Raw genomic sequence first — 21,913 nt, forward strand, 5'->3', positions numbered from 1 at the left:
TTCTAGCAATAGAAAGGAATCCGTGTGGATTTTTTTTACACAGAAGCAGATATGACACGTTATAAATGATTGACAGAATTATCACCATTGTCAGTCTTAAATCTCTACAATATGTAGACAGGTGATGATTTGCAAGATCATTCCTAAATTGCAAGAACTAAATAGCATACAGTCTTCACCAACAAAGTGAATGTCCCACAGCGGTGATTCTCAGACAATTTCAGATTTCTCAGATTCTGAGAATTTCAGAAATTCTCAGATTTCTTCAGTCTGGATTTATTGTCACAATGCTGAAGATGCGGTGTGCTTCAGTGTCTATACAGAGAGACATCAGTGGAAAATGTGGGGCTGAAAGTAATCTTAAGCACTGCACAACAGCTTCAGATTTTCAAACCAGTGCAGGAGATATTGCCATGTATCATTAATTTAAATGGAAAGATGTGTGGATAAGTTTCTTGCATTCCTTTGAGGAAGCTCAAGCATTAGTCTTAAAACATAATTCAAGTCACCCCTTATTTATTCTACTAAATATTTCTTACTATTGAAAAATATTTGTATTTCAACAAGAGTTTGCACCTTTACAGTTAAACATATTTCCTGTCCTGTCCTGTAGTGATCCTGCTACACTGATATATTACATCACATTGATTTTTAAGATAACAGAATAAAACAAAGGATTTTTACCTTACTGCAAAATCACACTGAATTAGAAGCTTGGAGTGTAAGGCAGAAACTCACTTATTAAAATACAGCATGAGGGATACCAAAAATGACTCGGGACATAAACTGATTCGTGTGTGTGTGTGTTTCTCCCCTGCCAAGTTTGCTCCAGAGAGAGAATCTTTTGTGAGTCAAGAAGAATATAAAGTAAGAACATGAAGTTGATTAAAATCTAAAGGGAACAGTCTTGTTGGCCAGGTGACCTTTTCCTACTAGGAACATGCCTTTTTGTTCTTTGAATATAAAAGGTGAACTTTGTTTCCTGTCACTGACTCTGGACTTTAGATACTGGAGTAATGGAATTTCACATTGTTTTGTTGTATTACAAGGTAATATGTGACTGAGATCTAAAGAACTTCATAATGCACGCTGAGAATGGAGTCTTTATTGTGATTAGAAGCTTGGGAGAATTCACCAGATGGCTGGGGACTTGACATAGTTTTATTTTCCTGTGTTGCAGTCTGAAGAGAAGGAAGGGTTGGGGAAATATATAGGCATAAAAACACTTGCTTGAGATACTGAGCAGAACTTTATTGCAATAAGAATGAAATCAACATTCTCAGTAACTTCTGGTGCACCCTTAACTTCCCTCTTTTTTCTGTGCAGTGTTCCTTCCTTCCTTGATTTGCCTTGTACTATCTTTGCAGTACAGTTTTCTGACTGCTTAACTATACCCATTATAAGGGAAAAGTCCACCAGCCATTTGTAATTCCCAGTCATCTGCTCACATCCTTCCTAGCACCTGCATCTCATTTTCCTTCCCAGTCAGTTTTTCCTTCCCCTCCCCGATTTCCATGCTTCCCATAGTTGTGTTGTTGTCCTGTCAGATGGGCAACTCTGCCCTAATTGGTCCAGGTTTGAACTGTACCTGCCATTTGAATTGCCCTTGAACAAAACATGCACTTAGGATATAAATATCACTCAAAAAAACACACACCAGTGTCAAAAGTATGGCTTCATTCTCCCACAGCCCTACAACTGGTCACTTGACAGCATAATGAATAGTAGCACATCATTTTACATTGTGAGGGGAAACTCAGTATCCTGTGAAAGTAAGGGGAATATGATATGGTATAATCGTACTAGAAATTAATGATTTACAATGTGCCTATGAAAATAGAAAAAATAAATTAAACAATGACTGACATAGACTGTGAATAGATGGAAATTGTGGTAACTTCTACCACTGAGTGGCTAATCTGCTGGTCCATCCTGTCACTAGTCTCACTGACATGTAAATGGGTAAAGGAAGCTTTGCCTTATCTATCAATACACAATTAAGATGACACAGTAATTACTGTGTCTGCAGCTCTAACATCAAAATAAAGTCAAATGTGCACTATTTATTACTTATTACACCATTCTCACTAATGTTATCCAAATATTGTAAGCTGAGTAGAATTTGATGACTCAAGCAATCAGACTGCTTTATGTATAGGGCATTACATTTTTAGTTTTCACCATTATATGTAGGACATTTCTATTTTCCCTCTGCCTTCATACTCCTCTTCTGTGATTTTTTCCAACTCCATCTTATAATATCAATAACACCCTTTGCTCAGGCTATTTCCTCATCTGTTCTTCATGCCATCAATTCCTCTCAGTCTGTCATTAGTGCTGAGGAAATGCTCTGCATTTCAGTCATTACTGATTAACTGCTATAACAAGACTAATAATAAATGGAGGTTTAATGTAGCTGGGAGCCAAGGTAAAGGCTTATATCAGAGACAGTATTATAACTTGGGCACGGAAGGGGTGCATTAGTCATATAGTATGACTGCAGAACATTTAACTAATCTGAAGCTGAACACACTGATATTTGCATGCTCATATCTCATAGAGTGCATACCTCATAAGTGAGGCCCACTTGAATTATGGGGCTCTGGTGAATCTTAAAAGAAATGTCTGGTTTATTATAAGACATGGCTCCTTACTAACTATGCCTGTCTTGAACTGGCCTTGCAAAAGGTGATGAAGTGTGCTTCAGAAATATGTGCACAAAAATATAAAATTATGTCATAAATTACAACATTAAAAACTTCTACAAAATTCCATTTTCTAAGCTGTATCTTTGTAAAGACTCAGATCAGCAAGAGTCAAGAAAACATGGTAAGCTTTAAAGGTGAATAAGTGATGATCCCTTTAAAATACACAAGCTTTCTCTCACCTGACATTAGAACTACTGTGCTCATTAAAAATTGCCACTCAAGATTAACACATATCCTCTTTGTGTGTGTGTGTGTGTGTAGCTGTGTTGCTTATTTGTTTGTTTGTTCTTTTTTTATTTATTTGGATTCCCCAAACTCCATATTTCAAGTGGATCTCAGTTATGGTTTGTGACATATGATCTTATGGAAATGAGGATGCTGAGACTTAAATAAGTGGAATGTTCTGCTTGCATTCTATGGGCTCAATGTTGAGCCAGCCTACACCCCTACACTTGAGAGTAAAGAGTACACTTGGGAGTAAAAAGATATCTCCTTCCGTTCCCTATGTCGGCCACCTACATTATGGGTTACAACATGGAGCAGCTTCTCCTAGGCTGCTGCTACTCCTCTTGCATATGTGGGTGAGGGTGGTGCCAATAGTGGGATGGGTAAGAGTCTTGGCTCCTCCCTACCTCACAGCAGATCCATCAGCACAGCTGTAGAGGGGGAAGTAAGTTGAGCTAGAAAAGGGGCAGGTTTGGCTTACATCTGCCTTGGAGCAAAGTTCACAATGGTTGGTCTGTGCTGATCCTACCTCAGTGCAGCAACATGCTGCCCCTCAGGGTGGATTGCAATGTGCCAGTCCATCCGTAGGTTTAAAAATACACACCCTTCTTGTATGCACACTATATATAGGAGCAAAGAGAGAGAGAGAGAGATTTATCGGGAGTTAATTATTCTGTGGTATATTTGTTCTTGTAATATTTGATATGTGTTGCATTGTGTATCCCAAATTCAGCCTGTGTGACTCTGAATCATAATTTACACCTTCAATCAGTTTTACGGCATGTAACTTTCAGCAGTTGAGAAATGCAGATATAACCAGTTGCTCACATGTAAGTTACACTCTATTCTTTATGCTACTGACATACTGGCATCAGCCAGACACAGGGCCTCATTGCGCTCTGTACTGATCAGACACAGAGCGAAAGGACAGTCCCTACCCCAGAGAATTTACAGTCTATTAGGATGAAACATGAGTGTAATAAATGGTGCGGAGGAGAAAAATAGTAATCAAATCCTTGCGTAGGACCACTCTGCACAGCAAGATGGTTTAAATTCAGATATTATTTATTTTAGAACCCATAAATAAGATTAATTCCTGAAGTCCCTACTATCCAACTACCTGGCTGTGACCACCTTAAAGAGTAGCTCTGTATTTGGTTTCCATCCACACTTTTTACTTGCTTTTCTCAGAATACTTGGTGTTCTCTATCCATACACAGGCAGCAGAACACAATGGGTGGTGTTTCTCTTTCCTCTTCAACTGGGAGACTATTGAGCTATCTCTGTAGTAAGATATATTTTTTTCTTATTGGTTCCACCACTTGCAGGTTTCCTCTTTTACTTCAACCTCACTTCTACCAGTGACAAATTCCATCATGGCTTGAGCTTCGCCTGCTATTTTTTTCTCTTCCACAGATGAAAGGATTTGCTTTTTCTAACATGGTGCAGCTATGTTAAAAAACACAGGGAAACCTCTCACTCTTGCTCTATCATGGGTGCAGCAACACCTCCAATGTGTCTACACTGAATTGGAGGTTTCACTGCAGCACAGGTTGGTGGTATTCTAACTAGCTCAGCTAAAAATATCAGTAAAGATATGGCAGCCTGGGCTTCAGCATGGGCTATATAAGCCTGCCCAGAACTCTACCTGAGGTGCAGTAAAACCTACGACTGCAGTGTAAACATACTCTTATTGCTGATCTAGCACTCCTACCTTTGCTAGTTCTGATGGGCTTGACATGTGACAGAGAATTTAAACAGTCCAAAGCCCAAGGGATCTCAAGATTTTAGCACCTGGCAATAGTGGGCAGGATAGCATGTGTTATCCACTGAAAATACAGCACCACTGCTGGACTGTGTGATTTGGATTGACTCCCTTGTTCAATCATTCTTTAAATACAGCTTCCCTAGCCTAGCTGAAAAGGTTCCAAGGGCAAGATAAGGCCTACCTTTTAAATGAAGCTGGTTGGAAAAAACTCAGAACAGTTTACTGTTGGAAGACACATTGCCATTGGGACCCTTTGCAAAATCATGTTGATTTTGCCAAAAATTCATTTTGGGGGGAAAAGGGGAAAGAATAGTTCCTAAAAATGTCAACACATTATATTTTGACTTTTCAGAATGCATTTTGTTGTTCTTTTTGAATGACTTCATTTTGATTTTTTATTTTATTGTATTATGTGTTATACATGTAAAAAGTCAAAATTTAAATTAAACATTTTAATCAATCCTGAATGGTTGGATGGATGGAAATTCTTTTGTGGAGTGTTTTCAGATTGTGGGGTTTGTTCCATATTGGAATAAAAACAAATTCAGAATCCTCCGTGAATGAATTTTCCTTCTCTTCACTGCTCTACTTTTACTAATATTAAACTTATTAGTTGGGTTACCAAATATTGATAATGAAATTGTTTAGCTATGCTTGAGAATGTAAAATATTCTTTTTTCACTAGGAAGTGATATGAAATAAATAGCTCTTGAACCATGCTTATTTGAAAAAAAAATAAAATTTCTGACACAGTAAAGTAGAAATCACTGTAACTCATTTCCGTGTAAAATTAAGAAACATGATTTTTGCATTATAATACAGTTATTCTAACAATCATTTTAATATTCCTGATGGTGTTTGGCAAAGTTCATCAAAGCACTGGATGAGAAAATAGAAGAGATCTTGAAATAAAAATGGTGTGACCACAATTTTTTTTTTCTAGACATAGGAAATCTCGAGGACAAAGCTATGGCATGTAACTAACAAAGTCAATTGCCCATACTTGCTGCATCCTTTAGAAATGAAGAAATATGGGGCAATTTTGTCCCTTTCTGTCACCTATTGGAAAAAATCCATAAATCCAAAAGGCATAAATCCAAAAAGGCTATGGTTTATCAAGAATATAAATGCAATTATGAATCATCACACAGTGCATTCTAATCTAAGCTATCTTCTTTATATATTTCAGGTGGGTTTTTTAGGATGCAGGGACACAAGTTAAAAAGGAAGAAAGACATATAGTAAAATATTCTTCAGATTAATGTTTGTGCATTCAGCAAGCACACAGAATCATAGAACTGGAAGGGACCTCGAGAGGTCATCTAGTCCAGTCCCCTGCACTCAAGGCAGGACTAAGTATTATCTAGACCATCCCTGACAGGAGTTTGTCCAACCTGCTCTTAAAAACCCCCATGATGGAGATTCCACAACCTCCCTAGGTAATTTATTCCAGTGCTTAAACTCTGTCACAGTTAGGAAGTTTTCCTAATGTCCAACCTAAACCACCCTGTCTGAAATTTAAGCCCATTGCTCCTTGTCCTATCCTCAGAGGTTAAGAAGAAGAATTTTTTCTCCCTCCTCCTTGTAACAACCTTTTATGTACTTGAAAACTACATTTTAATGTCAGGAATTCTTTTAATACTTTTAATTTCTTAATTTTATTTTGTCTTTTATTGTAAAACTACTATTGACATTATTAAGAATAATTATAATGTTTTAGGGAATTACTTTGGTATACTATATAATTATCTTTCATTTAGGGCTGAATAAATTTCAGTAAAGCTTAAAAAGGAAAGAGAAGCATCAGAGAAGGTTTAAACAGGAGCTCAGAACTGCTTAACCTTTTCACCAGACCCTTTCTTTTCTGATCAGCATGATAGAAATTATATAACGCATAATTTTGCTCTACCTGAATTTACTAAGCTGGATTTCTTGTTTATTTGGTTATAACTACAGGCTAGAGGCATACCCATTATAGACGACAAAGCAAGTACTGGATGTCCTTGAGGCATTGTTTGGTCACATGATCCTGGCTCTCCTTGCTTCTGTCTACTAAACTGCACTAAAAAATGCACTAAAATGCATTACCTACTTTCCAAAGACTGTATTGCTTTCCACGTGAGCAATTGATGTATTTACCTCAGGAATTCGTTTGAGGGGAAGTGGCCTATATGGATGCCAATGGGAGTGGAAATGTGCCAAAACAATCCACTCCCTGTGTGAAGAAGATGAGAGAACAAACACATGACAGATATGTAGTCACATTGCTAGAAAGGTGGTCACATATTATGGTTAGGAGTGTGGTATAAAAGCCTATATAGAATGGAATAGAGATCTCAATAGTAAGATGTGCTCCATACTTTGAGAACTGGAATGAACAACAGGCAGGTGGGGGCACTGCAGAGAAGGTGAATAAGTGGGCAAGGAAACTGTGTTTCCAGTTATCTGGTAAGGAGAAATCACAAGGAAACTATAAAAATGAACACTTAGCTGAAGAAAAAAAAATGCAAGAAGCATACTTTGTAGGAGGTGGTAACCATACCTAATGGGAAGAGTGATTGGATCAGCTGCCTAAGAACCATCATCCCTGGTTTCAGAAGTTTATGGAGCAATGTTAGTCTGTAAAGCTGTACATTTTGAAAAACATTGATTTCGCAAAAAGACTTTGGAGAGTGACAACAAAAATCAAAATTTACACCATAAAAATGGGCATGAAGGGGACGGATTGTTTGAGAGAAAGGGAGAGCATACAAGACTAAAATAAATACAAATGCAAGCTCGTCTGTTAGCTAAAGGGCTGAATATGCTTGACTGATTTGTTAATTGCAACAAAAGAAATGGAGGAAAGAACAAACTGACAACATTTCATTATTGAATTAGCAAAATGAGTGTGAGACTGAAGTGAAGCAAGCTAAAAAGGACTAAACTGGACAACTGCCAAATGGGCATCTGCACCTCGAATTTTATAATTTCTGAAGGAATTTTTTTTCCCAGATCAGTAGTGCAGAGTACTCAGCTATTTTGATGTGAGTACACTTATTATTCTGGGCAATATGTGACTCCAGTACCTTGAAAATTGTGTATGGTTGATTGTAGGCCATAGCCTGGGAATGAAACAGGGTGGAGATATATCTATAATTGAACACCATGATAGTCAGTCTCCCTGGTGCACTTTTGTGGATGGAATTTCCATCTCAAATAATGAAGCTACTCAGAGGAGCATACTGTGAGTTTTAACAAAGGTTGTTGTGGATGAGGAGTTACAGTACCTTCAGGCTTAGAGGTAAAGGGGCAGATTTTCCCAATTGTTCAACATGCTCACTTGAGAACAATGGGAACTGCCAGGTGCTAAGCATATTTTAAAATCTGCCCACTTATTAAACAAATAAATACAAGAAACATATTTTATAATAGTTTTAGATGTAAAAAAAATTATTGAAATGTTTTGGGTCAGTTTTCTTCTGAGTTATTTATTTTGTTGTTCGTGAAATGATTTTTAAATTAAAAATCTAAAATATCCCAGACATCTAGTCATCAATAAAATTTATTTATTATTGCTGCTATTCATTATACAATTTTAAAGCTAATTATAATTGATAAGTTGTTTTGTATGAGTCAATATTTTATAGCATTTTTAATATGTGTGATATACTATCACCATATTAACATTGCAATTGCTCTAAACTGTGGGCTTGATTCCTGATTGTGCTACTCCAACTTTATACTATTGAAGCTCCTTTGATTAACATGGAGTTATTCCAACCTAAAACAGGAGCAACACAATGGTGACTCAAGCCCTATGAATTTACCTGCTAGATTTGTTGTGTCTGAGACTGGCTCCTTAATCTCTATATCCTATAGAGTAGACTTAATCTCTTTATCCTAGTGCTTTTATTACGTGTTTATTTCAAGTCATATAATGGTGCTACATTATTTTCCGGAAATAACTCATGGTAATGTGTAGAAATGAGAACCCATTACTTCCTAACAATGATTATGATATTGCTTATAGCCTCTGAAAATATAAGAAATCCATTTTATAGTGCTTATGTTGCTATAAGCTGGTAGCATTCCCATCCCAGTCTGTTCCAAATAAAGTTTACAACACACATTGCATAAAGACAAACTTACCACTTCTGGGGTTTGGATTTATTGATAACTCAAATAATAATGATATCAGAATGCAAATCACAGCCAAGGGTGTCTCCGAAATCTAAGCTGTTCCTTGGATTCCCTGAAATATCTCCCTGACTCTTACTTCCATCTGACCCGTAGGAATATCTCTTTCACATACTGGGAGAGTTAACAAGTGGCAGCTGCCACAAGGAGTGAGCGGAAGTTACTAAGAAGCTGTAAATAGATTCTAACTTCAGTTAACAGAAAGGCTCAAATGAATACAATACCTACAACCTCAATGGCAGGAGGCTTTTTCTGGCCAAGTGGAAAGAAAGGGGTCATAGCTCCTTGAAGGGTTCCCTTCCTCCTTTGGGTTGGGGGAGCAGGAGATGGGGGCATCACTCGAGCTGAGGTCAGGCTGAAGAGGTTCAGTTATGCCATTTTCCCCCTGCACGCCAATTTCCCCCTATATGCCCTGTTCTGCTTGATGGAGATCTCTCTCTTGTCCAGACCAGCAGCTCCCACTTTCTCACCCATGGACTAAGTGTAGGACTGGTGTTTTTTGGTCGGATGTGAGCATTGTTCTAGTTGTGGTTTTCAGGACTGGGAAGGATTTTTTCCCTCAGTACTGAGATTGGGTGGGAATGAGATTGGAGTTCATCTTCTCCACAGAAGCTCCAGGAGCCGTTTGGGTAAGCCAGGAGGTACAGTTCACGCTGTCACAATTTAGCAGGTAACTGATGTCCAGTGCACATAGTTATTCCAAAGGTGGCCTGGTTTCCTGGTAAACAGGAGTCAGAAGTGGTCTTAGGGGAAGGCATCCCCTAAAGAAGGTGTGAATGGGGTTGGGGTTCCTAATGTCTGGCGCAGCAGAGTCAGCCCCTTAGCCCTCATGCAAGGAGACAGAGGTGGGATTCCAGCAGTGGGGTGAGACCAGGTTTGGAGGGGTTGGGAACTGACAACAGCCCTCCCCAAATTGGTGGGAATGAGTAAGGAGGGAAAGTGATCTACACTGTATGAGTTATTGCCAGATAATTCCCAGATTTGTATGTAATGTGATATCAGGATGGAAGGGTGGCTGGGAGAATGTTTGTTCCCTACATTTTTTCAGGTATGTGCAGTGGGAGTTACGACTAAAGCAGGATCTTTTAAAAAAAAATCTCCAAAAGCTTGACACTGAGATAGCAGGTTGCAATAGTGTTATCCAAGGAGGTATACTGGCAATTTATTTTGAATTATCTATTTGTTTACTCATATTGATGTGTCACATATATCTTGGTTATGAGTCACAATGAATATGAAGCTCACTGCAGTCAAAATGAAATATGCAGAACCATAGTTTCTAGGGACTTTGCTATGTTTGCAATCAGAGCGTTCTGCAAAGAAACAAATACCCCTAATTACTGCTCAGCTGATTTGAAGGGCACTAACAAAATGGATTTCTTAATTCACAGAGGATCAGAGGTAATTACACTGTAACTATTTACTAGGTTGCTGAATAACTGCAAAGCAATGCAATACACAGCTTAATTACAGGAAAAGTAGCAAAGAGGTTCCATATAAATACTGAGATACATTCTGCCCTCAGATATTCAAACTCACATCCCTTTGACTCCAACAGGAGTGTGTGTGTGTATCTGTACAGAATATGCTGGTTTAATTTTTAAATATTATGGATCTGATCATGAGCTAGTGTAAATCAGTGAAGAATACTGTTATCATATTTTCAAAGAAATTAAATTGAACAATATAATATCAAGAGTAAGGACTAAATCAAACTTCCATTGAAGTTAGTAGAAAGACTCCCATTGACTTCAGTGAGTGCTGAATCAGGCCTTAAAGGAAAAATAAAAAGTATGTGAAAGATATAATCCATTAATGTTGCACCAGCAAACGGGGCTATACAGGATGGGCAGAATATCACCAATAAATTTAATCTGCTTGGTCTTGTAGCCCCAGGGTATTTACATTTCTGTGAATTTTTCAGAGCTAAGGATACAGCTTACAAAATGCATTCAGCAACTTCCAAAAACGTCTGTGTTGTCGAAAGTTAAAACTGCACATTTGCACTAGATTGCTGAAGTACTACCTGTGTTCACGGTATGGATGTGAGACACGGACACTTAAAAAGGACACTGAGACATGACTTATAATATTTGAGTTTGGATGTTATGGAATAATTTTTAAAATTAGCTGGGTAACTAAAACTATGAAAAATGAGGTGATGAGAAGGGTGGAATTAAAAAGAACACAATTGCTTGAGATCCTAGGTAAGAGAGTAACATATTTTTGTGAACATGCAGGTTGATTGGAGAGTGACTTAAATCCAGCACTTATACTATCAGGAAAGATTACAGTTAAAGAAAGAGAACCAACTATGTCAGAAACATCTCCAGATGGACTGGTATCCAAAGGAGAGTGGAAGTTTTACGACTCTGTCAGGACTGTGAAAGATGGAAGGTGGTGGTTGATAACTTCAATATCAGATATGTCACTTGAAGAGGAAGAAGTCCATATTTCATAATAGTGCTGGGCCAAATTCAGCAATTGTTATGCTTTACAAAACTCAAGCAAAAATTAAAGATGCTGAGATTTTTGCCTGAACACAGCTTGAAGGATATGGCCCTAATTAATTAAAATCTTCTGGAGCAGCTTGCATTTTCCACCTCTAAAATTTCTCAATTTCTTCTTATATCAGCAGTGAAAAGAAGGGGTATGAGGAAGGTCAAGTGAAGGAAAAGTATTAGGTACCATTCCATCACCATTCACCAATCTTGGTACACTGCTTAGCTGACATCAGTCTGTCTTAGGGTATGTCTACAATAGAGTTGGAACGTGTAGCTGCACCAAATACGAATCTGTCCAAGACCATAGATACCATATGTTGGGGTGGCTAGCCCATCCTGCTGCTTGCACTGCCACAGTTGCACTTTTTTTTTAGCGCACTCACTTGATCAGTGCTAGCACAGGTATGCCTCATTAAACTGGAATTAACACCTTCCAGCTCCTATGTAGACACACCCATAGCCACGTTATTAGCAGAGTTGGGAGCTGGATCCTGTGAACAAAAATGTTAGTTTCAAAGTAAGTTACCCTTAAAACCCATCCACCCTGCTGGAACTGCTTTCACCAAAAGCCAAGGCTACTCCCCTAGCCCAACTCCACCTCATTTATCAGCCAGTAAATAATGCTGTCCTTGACACACCCATATCAGGGTTGACACGGGTTTGGCAAGAGTCTGGGATATGTGGTGGTGATGAGGAACAGAAGGGAGAATATTTTATCTAGCGCGCATCACTGGCAAATATTTGAAAAAGTCCACAGTTAAAAAAAAATTGGCAGCATGTCAATGTGTTGTTACAAATATAAAATTTTAAATAAGTTTCCTTTTGAGTTATTTATCTCCTTCACCTGGAAAATGACTAAAGAACCCATTGGGAGCAGACCATGCTTTCAATCACCCTTATTTTTCCCCACAAAGAATGATTTAAGGGACAGGCTCAAAAAATGTGCTCAACATTCTTCTTTTCCACATACTCCCTCTAATCTGTATTCCAATAATACATCTCTTTAGGTGTGCTGAAGGTAAATACCATTGGAACATTAATTTGGAACCAATGATCTTTTTCCTGAACACCATGTTCTAGCAGCCTTTTCCCTATGTACTGGTAGATTTACACTGATTCTTGGTAATTTCTCAATGCCAGTATCTCCCCATACTTTTCAATTAGGGAATCTTTTCTTGTAGTATTAATCCTTCAAAAATTACCACTCCTTAATATGACTTTTTTCCAATTCAGAATCCATTGTGATCCATTATTTTTAATAGGAAAGTTGTAGACTGATAGGGCTTATCTTAATTAGTTCACAGTTAGTCTCAGGTGCTCAGGTCCAGTTAAAATCAGGGCATTATGCAGCATTCAAGACAAATGGACACATTCTCTATGTTGTAGTGTTTCCACAGTTGGAATGTACCATCTAAATAAAAATTCAGCTTCATAATAGCATCCCTTTTTATCAAGATTGGCTCTGTCAGTTTTATATGGCAAAGAGTTGTTATCGGGTGCAGTGTTATACAGATAAAGGAATACACGGAGGAGTGTAAAGTCAAACAGAATAAATTTATCATATGTGTAGATAATATCTGATGGGTCTCATAAGATAATCAGAATTATGTGAAGGAAAATGATCTGTTAAATACAACTTGTTGAGCTTGGAAAAAAATAGATATGTGAAACAAACTCTGATTTTGGTGGTGTTTGTTTTGTTTTGAGGGGGTTGTTTGTTTGTTCATTAATCAGTAGTTTAGATTTTGTGTGTTTTTGATTTCTCTATTAGAACTGGAAATTCTCTGGGTTCTCCTATTTCTAATTTAAAATCCTATTATACTTGAAGTTTCACCGAGCCAGAGGAGCATGAAATAACCACTTCCAAGCTACAGGATGACAAAAAGCTTGTAATTTTCCAGGATTCTACTTTGTATTTAGGTATTGCTTGCTTTTAGTTAAAATACAACACAGTTTACTACTATTTAAGCAGAACACCGATGTAATCTGATAATCTATTTAAACAAAGAAAAATAGACTTGGATAAAGGAAATATTAAAGTGTACATCTCTATGCGCTAAATTAGGACTTTGAATGAAGGCTGCTGTTCCAGCAATGGGGGAATCCTTGGCTACCCCTTCATGGAAGCTTTACAGCTGCTTTGCACTACTCCATAAGTTGCATAGTGAAGGCCAAGAACTTGGCTTATAGTGTTTCAGAGGGACCAACTACTCATGGTACTACCCACTATGCTCAGTACCAAGTGTTGCACTTTTAGCAAACTGCTTTTCATTGTTCATTTTGTCTTGTTGATTGTATGCTCTTTAGGGCAGGACTGTCTTCTATTCTGTAACTTGGTTAGGGCCCTTATGTGCTCCAGAGATAGAAATACTAATAAACAACAACAACAATAATAATTGAACTGTGATGTTTTAAATTCAAATGTTATATCTATTTTTTTCTCAACTTGTCAGCAAACTTGTTTGGCTATAACAACCAACTCACTGTCCTCAAATAAATCTAAAAGATCGTGTTTGGAGGTTTGGAAAAGTTTGATTAGGTTATTTGGCAAGTTCTAATGTTCTCATCTCTTTGTACTTCGTGTCAAATGCTGGAGCCCTTTAAGTCCTTCCTTGAGCAAGTTTGCCATTAAAATCAATGGGTAACTTGCCTAAGCAATGACTGCCAGATTTGACCTTTATTTCCAGGTTCACGTCCAGACAGTGCTGGAATAAAGTAACATTTCATTAAATTTCTAGTGCAACTTTTTTCAGACACATGAGGTTCAGGTAAACCTTTAAACTTGTGGACCTGAACTCAGCTGAGACTTCTAATATTTTTCTGGTTCACTTATTGCTAATTGGTTCCTCTAGCTCCTTTACACTGTTGCATCCTTTCCTGATGTCTATCTTGTTAGACAGTGGGAAGTCTGGCTGCTTTCACCAGTGCCAATTCAGAAGTATTCAGGGTCTGCAGATCACAGGCAGCAATGTTGACTTCAATAATTACATGGAAAGAGGCAACATGTCCATGTGTATGCACCTAATTTGCAAGTGCAGTGCAATTATTGTGATTACATGTTTGTGGCAATTGTGCAGAATACCAAGTGGGTGTGCCCTTACCAGGACGGAAAATGAGGTCTTTAAGGTGTAGCTCTTAAAAGAGACTTGCTAAAAATTGCATTGTGGAAGTCCTTGTTCACATCATTGATATCCATATCAATTATACTTAATTTACAAAGTCATTATTTTATTTCTTTTATTTTAAGTGACAGCCCTACAAACTCCCTTAGGTTGCAAGACTCAAGCTGGGCCTTTTCTTGTTGTGCATCATCATCAGTAATACAATCTTTAGAAGCCAAATTAGGTCCATTGTGAAAACTGTTCTATCCCATTACCTTAGTGATGTCCTATGACACCTGTGCAACCTCATTGCCTTTAATAGTTTTGCACCAGAGTAACTAATTGGAATAATCCATTAGCTGCATGGGAGGAATAGCCCCCATCATATTCTGTACAGCTTTTCTAATATGTAACAGGGAATGAGGATTCTAAGAGTATTGGGCTATAGCTAACAGACAGGTTTGAACTTGAGAGTCTCATAAATTGCATACAAGTGCTTTGCCATAGAGAGAGAGGTGTATGCTGGAAGTGTCAAAATAGGAATATGACAGAAGTGTTAACTATTTTCTATTCATATTATATTCATCCAAGTGTAGATCTGCATGTCTACTTAGTATTTCTTAGTTTGTTTTCACTATTTTAATAGCTATTTGTTCTGATTTATACTTCTATGGAAAGCAATGTACATAAGTGAAAAGACAATGCAGTGTTTGAGGTGATAACAAGGATGTGTGACTCATAGTGTTAATGACAAAAATTGGTGATCAATGTAAATTTCTCTCTCTTTCTCTTAAATGACAGTTTATTTCATTGTAGTCTAAAGAACTCAAATAACAAGCATTTCCAAACCAGTTGGGTCGCTCTGTAGTGTTTAGTAAATTAATTTTTTAATTAATTCTCATCAAATTTCTAGTTGTAATATATTTAAATATAATGTTTGTATTTCACTTGAAAGACAAACATTTTGGGGGCAGTCACAAGGGACATGAGTAATTTCTTTAGACGCTTATCTAATTAATTACATTCCTCTGTAATATATTTAAAATTTGAACTGTCATTGTTTCTTTAATTTAGATAAAAGTAAATCTTTAGTGTTTAAATGTGACACTAGTGCTGAGAATTCTGAAAAGCCAAAATATTTCATTGTTTATGTATTATAAAGATAAAGAAAATGTGCTTTAAAATGTTTTGCCTTTGTGAATTGCATATTAACCTTTTTTGAATGTGTACATATTAGCAATGCAATGTTATTATGAATGTGATAAATTATGAAACTTTGATTCATTGCATTTATCATGCACCTTTTGATGGAACAAGTTTATCCTGTCTAGAGACAATCTCCCCTAGAACTTTTCCTAGGCTATCTAACTCTGAGCAGCTTCAAGCATTAAGCATTTAAGATATAGTATCTGGTAAACCCACATACCTTATATAATTGGAAATGGGATGTTCCAAGCTTTCCAGTTGACACCAAGCATTTGCTTCTAACCCTGCAAGGTTTGCTGATATCATACTTTTGAATCTTTAAGTAGACACTTTTATGTTATTTCAGAAATTTTTTTAGAAGTGTTGTGAATGTATTTAGGGTAATGTCTCTTCCCTCTGAGCAATGTATATTGAGAATCATGGTAACTAAGGCAGCTGGGTTACAGGTAGAGGGACATAAAAGATAATCCCAGTATTTATTTTTTAAACTCCATAAAACTTGTGTACAGTAATTCCCCCCTCCCCTTCATAAAATATGTGGCATTGCTAGAATGGGTTGTACTGTGGTGTAGTATAAAGGTTTTATTGACATTTGTTTGGAAGCACCTGCCTGGAGTTTATGGTTAGAGACACTTATTCAGAGGGCAAGGATCCCCTCCCTGGGCTTCAAAGCCCGAGCTCTAGCCCAAGCTATATCTTTTACACATCTAATTTTAGCACAGTAGCCCAACTCCCACGAGCCCGAATCTATAGACCCAGGCTCTGTGGCTCACTGCCAAGGGCTGAGGCTCACTGTGTAGATGTACCCTCTGTGGCCCAGTTTACCTGCCCTATAATGGGTATAATAATACTTGTACTTCACAAAGATGTTCTGATAATTAAATAGCATTTGTGACATCCTTAGAGATTCTTGAACGGCTGGTGCTAAAAAAGAGGGAAATCTTATTATTAATATTGTGGTATCTGATATAGTTATTAATTAAGGTTCCATCATTATCATGAAAACCTGCCTGTTCTTTAACCTGCAATTTCCTGACAGGAACTGATTCTGCAGTACTTACTCAGGCAAAACTTCTGCTCAGGATAATTAGTTTTGCCTGAGACAGGCTCTGAATTGAACTCACGTAGTAGGCAGTTCTTCAGAGTGTTGATACTTAATTGAAAAAAAATGATGTAAAATAAGGTAATATAATATAGGATGAAGTTTAATAAGGACAAATGCAAAGTACTCCACTTAAGAAGGAACAATCAGTTGTACACATACAAAATGGGAAATGACTGCCTAGGAAGAAGTACTGTGGAAGGGAATCTAGGTGTCATAGTGGATCACAAGCTGAATATGAGTCAACAGTGTAACACTGTTACAAAAAATGCAAACATCATTCTGGGATGTATTAGCAAGAGTGTTATAAGCAAGACATGAGAAGTAATTCCTCTGCACTGATATGGCCTCAACTGGAGTATTGTATCTAGTCCTGGGTGACACATTTTAGAAAAGATGTAGATAAATTGGAGAAAGCCCTGAGGAAAGCAACACAAATTTTTAAAGATCAAGAAAACATGATCTAAGAGGAAAGATTGAAAAAAATGGGTTTGTTTAGTCTAGAGGAGAGAAGACTGAGGGGGACATGATAACGGTTTTCAAGTATGTTAAAGGTTTTTACAAGGAGGAGGAAGAATAATTATTGTCTGGCTATGCTGAAAGAAGGACAGGAGATATTTGACATGGGTTTAATCAGGCCGCAACTTTATTATTAGATATCTGGGACTACCTGGCAGATACAAGTGTACAGTGCAGGTAACCCCATGCTTATTCCATAATCACCCGGGGGCTTTTACCAGCTCCCCCTCTTTTTCCATCCAGGTCCCTCCAGCAAATCCATTGCCGGGGCTTATCATTCACCCCTGCCCCCTTGTAGGAGGGTTAAGATGAGCTATAAGAATGGGGGGTTGGCTCCCTGCTCTACCAATCATAGGAGTCCCCAACCGCCCCCTGTTCATTCCTTTAAGGAACATCTCTTTTTAAGTCCTTTTCCAAGTCATTTATCTGGTCACTGTAGACCTTCCCTATGGAGTACCTGCACCGGACATCCGCCCGACACTTAAATAATGAGTTGCAACATATGGCCTGCCACCCGTCATGCCATGCACGAACAAAGCCCTTGCTGAACCCGCTGTGGGGAAGGTGAAAAAAAACCCCAACTGCACCCAAGCCAATCAGGTGGTAAGGGAAAAATTCCTTCCCAGCCACCCTAAAAAAGGGGCAGCTAGTGTAATGCCCCCCAGCAGGTAAAAACCTGGTATTTTACAACCTAAAAGGGAGCAAGGGTGAGTCCTTCTTCAGCCTGGTCCATGTAAAAAGGGAGGCTACAGGTGCCAAGCTGCCCCTTTTAAACTCTGTATTCCCAGGGGCTGAGTCAGTGACCATGCTGATCCTTTTTGCAGCAGTTTTCATCTCCCCCTCTCCCCCAGCCATAAAGTATTGTTCCCTTCATTCGGCCAGCCAGACACATTTCCCTCCCCCTCCCCCCGGCCCCCTTAAAGGTGCAGGGCAGTCATTCTTGTTAATCTCTGTGGATAGAACAAGAAGCAATGGGCTTAAATTGCAGTCAGGGCAGTTTAGACTGGACATTAGGAAAAACTTCCTGCCAGGGTAGTTAAGCACTGGATTAAATTGCGTAGGGAGGTTGTGGAATCGCCATCATTGGAGGTTTTTAAGAGCAAGTTAAACAAACACTTGTCAGGAATGGTGTAGATAATACTTAGTCCTGTCTTGAGTGCAGTGGTCTGGACTAGAAAACCTATCAAGGTTTCTTCCAGTCCTACACTTCCATGAGTCTATGATTCATAGCTAGATAATGGAGCTAGCATTAGGCTACTGAAATACTATTACGGTTCATAACATATTTTTCTAACCATTATAATAGCCACTTGGACAATCACTCTTTTAAATAAATCATATATTTGCTATTTAGGGAAAATGGTCCTAAGATCAGATATTCTAAGTTATTAATTGTCTCTAAAATATACGCACACACACATATACACACACACATGCAACCACACACACACACACACACTAATTCAGAGAGGACAATAAAACCTGTCTGTAAATTTTGGTCAAAGTAGAACTCCAATTGTTGCTTTAGCTCAGTTTTCCAAAGAGCTAAAGAACAAGGTTATTTTGCAATGTACACTGAGGAACCTTAGTTTAATATTAAAATGATGGTGCTTTATTTCAGAAAACTGAGAAGTTCATAGGCCACTTTTCTGGTCAACAGTAAATGAATCAGAGTGCTTTAATAATCTCAAGTAATATCCAGTATCGTCGACGTCAAGCCTGCAACCCATCTCGCTCCAATTCGGTCTCAACATTAATCGTATTTGCAATGAAGAAATAATAGATGTGCAGCCAAAACAACTAATAGAGTAAAATGCAGAGTGCTCTGCCAAAGATAAACAAAGAAATAAATCTATGTTGTTTACAGCCTTCTCTTTCCATGGTATAATGGACTTTATCAATAAAACAATACAAACTTCATCAGAGAAAAATCTAGCAATTTAGGCTGAGAAGGTCTAACAACAAATGCTGTTTGCAATAGGGATTTATTTGCTTTTTCCTCCTTTCAATAAATACTGACTATTCATCTTTATATTTTGCTCCAATTATATAATCCATTGTGAAGAAAGCACCCCAATTAAGCAAAGATTGAGAATGGGCAGAGTACACTTTCTATATGGAAGTGTTTATACCTTGGGCCCTTTATAGCATCAATCCCAAATGAAATATTCTTACCTTTTATGCTATGTTTTCTTCTCTTAGGGAACCACAGTCAAGTATCCCGAGTGCCTGTTGCTATCAAAGTTCTTGATGTAAATGACAACGCTCCTGAGTTTGCATCAGAGCATGACGCCTTTTTATGTGAGAATGGGAAGCCTGGACAAGTAAATATCTCCATGTTGTTGGTGCTGTATAATTTTTGTAAATTCTCCCCGTAATCTGTCAGCAAATGTGAGTTGTATCGTATCTCCAAATTACCTAGATTTTGTCTGGAATGTAATGTTGAGCTAATACACCCTTTATCTCAAAATATTTGCCTTTGCAGATGTATGAGCTATTATTAGTCACCACTTAGGAGAAACCTCATTACTTTATTTATAATCAAAATGATGAGGTTTGAAATAAAGATAAGTAGCTTGGGGCCTGATCCTGTAAGGTGCCGAGTTCCTTAAACTCCCATTGACTTCAGTAGGAGTTCAGGGAGCTCAACAGCATCTAACAAGATCTTGTCCTTGATTTGGAGAAAATTACGATCCTGCTTCAATCTCTATTCAAATGTCAAACTATGGTGGGCCTAACTCAAACTGTATGCTAGGTGAAAATAGGTCATTTTAGAAGACCTTCCCTCTTCCTGATTCTCAGCTTTATAAATATCCATCTCATGTACTTTGGCAGTCTTTTCTGGGCCAGTTGTTTTTCTTCTATTCCTCTAGAGTTCTCAGGTTTCGCTTGTGGCTGGAAGTGATTTATTATGGGGCGGAAGGGGAAACCTCAGAATGTATAGTAAAACATCAAAGTGTGTGTCACAACTGGGACCAAAACCAGGGACCTTAACAATGGGTATGGATAGAGTTTTGGAAGGTTTTGGTTCAGGGATGTAGTCTCAGAGAGAGACTTGATGGGTGATGTGCATCTCGTGGTTTTGGTGAAATGGACTATGGATTGAGGAAAGAAGAAGGATGCACGCCAAGAAGGGGCAAGAGACTTCAAAAAGGTCAGATAAATTTGGTTATGTTTAAGAAGTTAATTCTAACCTTTAGGGACTTCTTCAAAGTAAACCAAACCTCCAAGCATTTTCAAATGTGTCCTTCATTAGACAGAAGTATAGAGAGTTAAGGGTGAGTACATCACATACAATATCAGTGATATGACATAACCTTACATAAAGTGATACAGAGCGGATGAAATGTAATCATTTTTGTCCAGCTTGTGAAGTACTGTGTTATAGAAATCCACTGTTTTTCAACTACATAATTTATTCTGGGTAGTGACATTTTAATTTTAAATAAACAGCAGCTGACAGCATGACACTACAGTTGTTAATCCAACTATTCTTGTGCCTCATGTGGGTGGTAGGCATTAAACTCACTATTTGCCAAAACATCTTACCTGACAATAGAATCGGAAATTGTTTTATTTTAGTAGTACTGTTTGAGAACCTTTTTGTGCCAAGATTTGATTGTTGTAAAAGATCCATGTTTTGACCTTCCAACTGCTTTTTTCCCTTACTGTCACAAATGCATCATTTGAGTAGTAAACATTCTTTATAACCATTGAAGATAAGATTATTGTAAGTCTCCTTTTAGAGGGTATTCTTTCCAGAGAATATATTGATATTTATACTCCCAAATTTCAGAGTGGATTTTAGATCCCTATAAGCTCTGTTTCCAATATTGTATTATGCTAATGATTACAACCTGATCTAAGGCTCAGGACTGTTCTCAAAATGTGAGCATGTACTAGATGTAGCTTGAAATGAGAGAGATATATTCTGAAGTGGTTTTAGTACCATCTAGCTCAGCATTTGTACCACATTGGAGTTGGGTGAAAAAAAAATCACAATTGTGTTTTTTCCAAAATTTTAAATTAAAAAACTCAAACAGCTGGTGGAAAACCAGTAACAACACTGACAAAATCACTTAACATTTTAAAGTGTTCATGAAAAAATTGTATAAAAAAATATAACCAGCTCTATACTACCCTAATCACTGTAGTATCAGAGTACCACAAACATTAGTAAGAGAAGAGACAGAAAATCCTATGAAATAGTGGATCCTCTTAATTCCCACACTGTGGAGTGTGGCCCTGATTCTGCTCCTTATTCTCCATTTTTTTGCCCCAGGGCAGGTGCAAGTATCCACCATTGCACTGTAACTTGCAGGAGCAGGTTCTAAATTAGCAGTGTCATACTATGCAACACACAGCTCATCTCAAAATCTCAGCAAATACAGTGGCTGATATTTTACTTCTTTTAGTATTCGGTGTTAAAATTTTGCAAGTAAACATATTTACAAGCCAAGGTTTTCATTTTGAAGGAGGAATAATGCTATATCTCCAAGCCATAAGAAGGTTAATATGAGAAAGTGACTGCTGTAATATGTAGTATCTAAATTCTAATTTATCTGGGTGTTTAAAATTTTAAAGCAGCATCGTTGCATGTG

At 37.7% G+C, this 21,913-nt stretch overlaps 1 protein-coding gene across 2 annotated transcripts in view; it reads left to right on the top strand.

Moving 5' to 3' along the window:
* Window positions 1–21,913, top strand: part of CDH8 (cadherin 8) — a 189,645-nt gene that overhangs the window by 127,765 nt on the left and 39,967 nt on the right. For both annotated transcript variants that reach the window (XM_074968799.1, XM_074968801.1), the window contains one exon: window positions 19,515–19,636. In XM_074968799.1, the coding sequence (XP_074824900.1) occupies window positions 19,515–19,636 (122 nt within the window). The remainder of the gene's footprint in view (window positions 1–19,514; window positions 19,637–21,913) is intronic.

Source organism: Natator depressus, chromosome 12 (genome assembly GCF_965152275.1).
Source record: "Natator depressus isolate rNatDep1 chromosome 12, rNatDep2.hap1, whole genome shotgun sequence".
Lineage (NCBI taxonomy): Eukaryota > Metazoa > Chordata > Testudines > Cheloniidae > Natator > Natator depressus.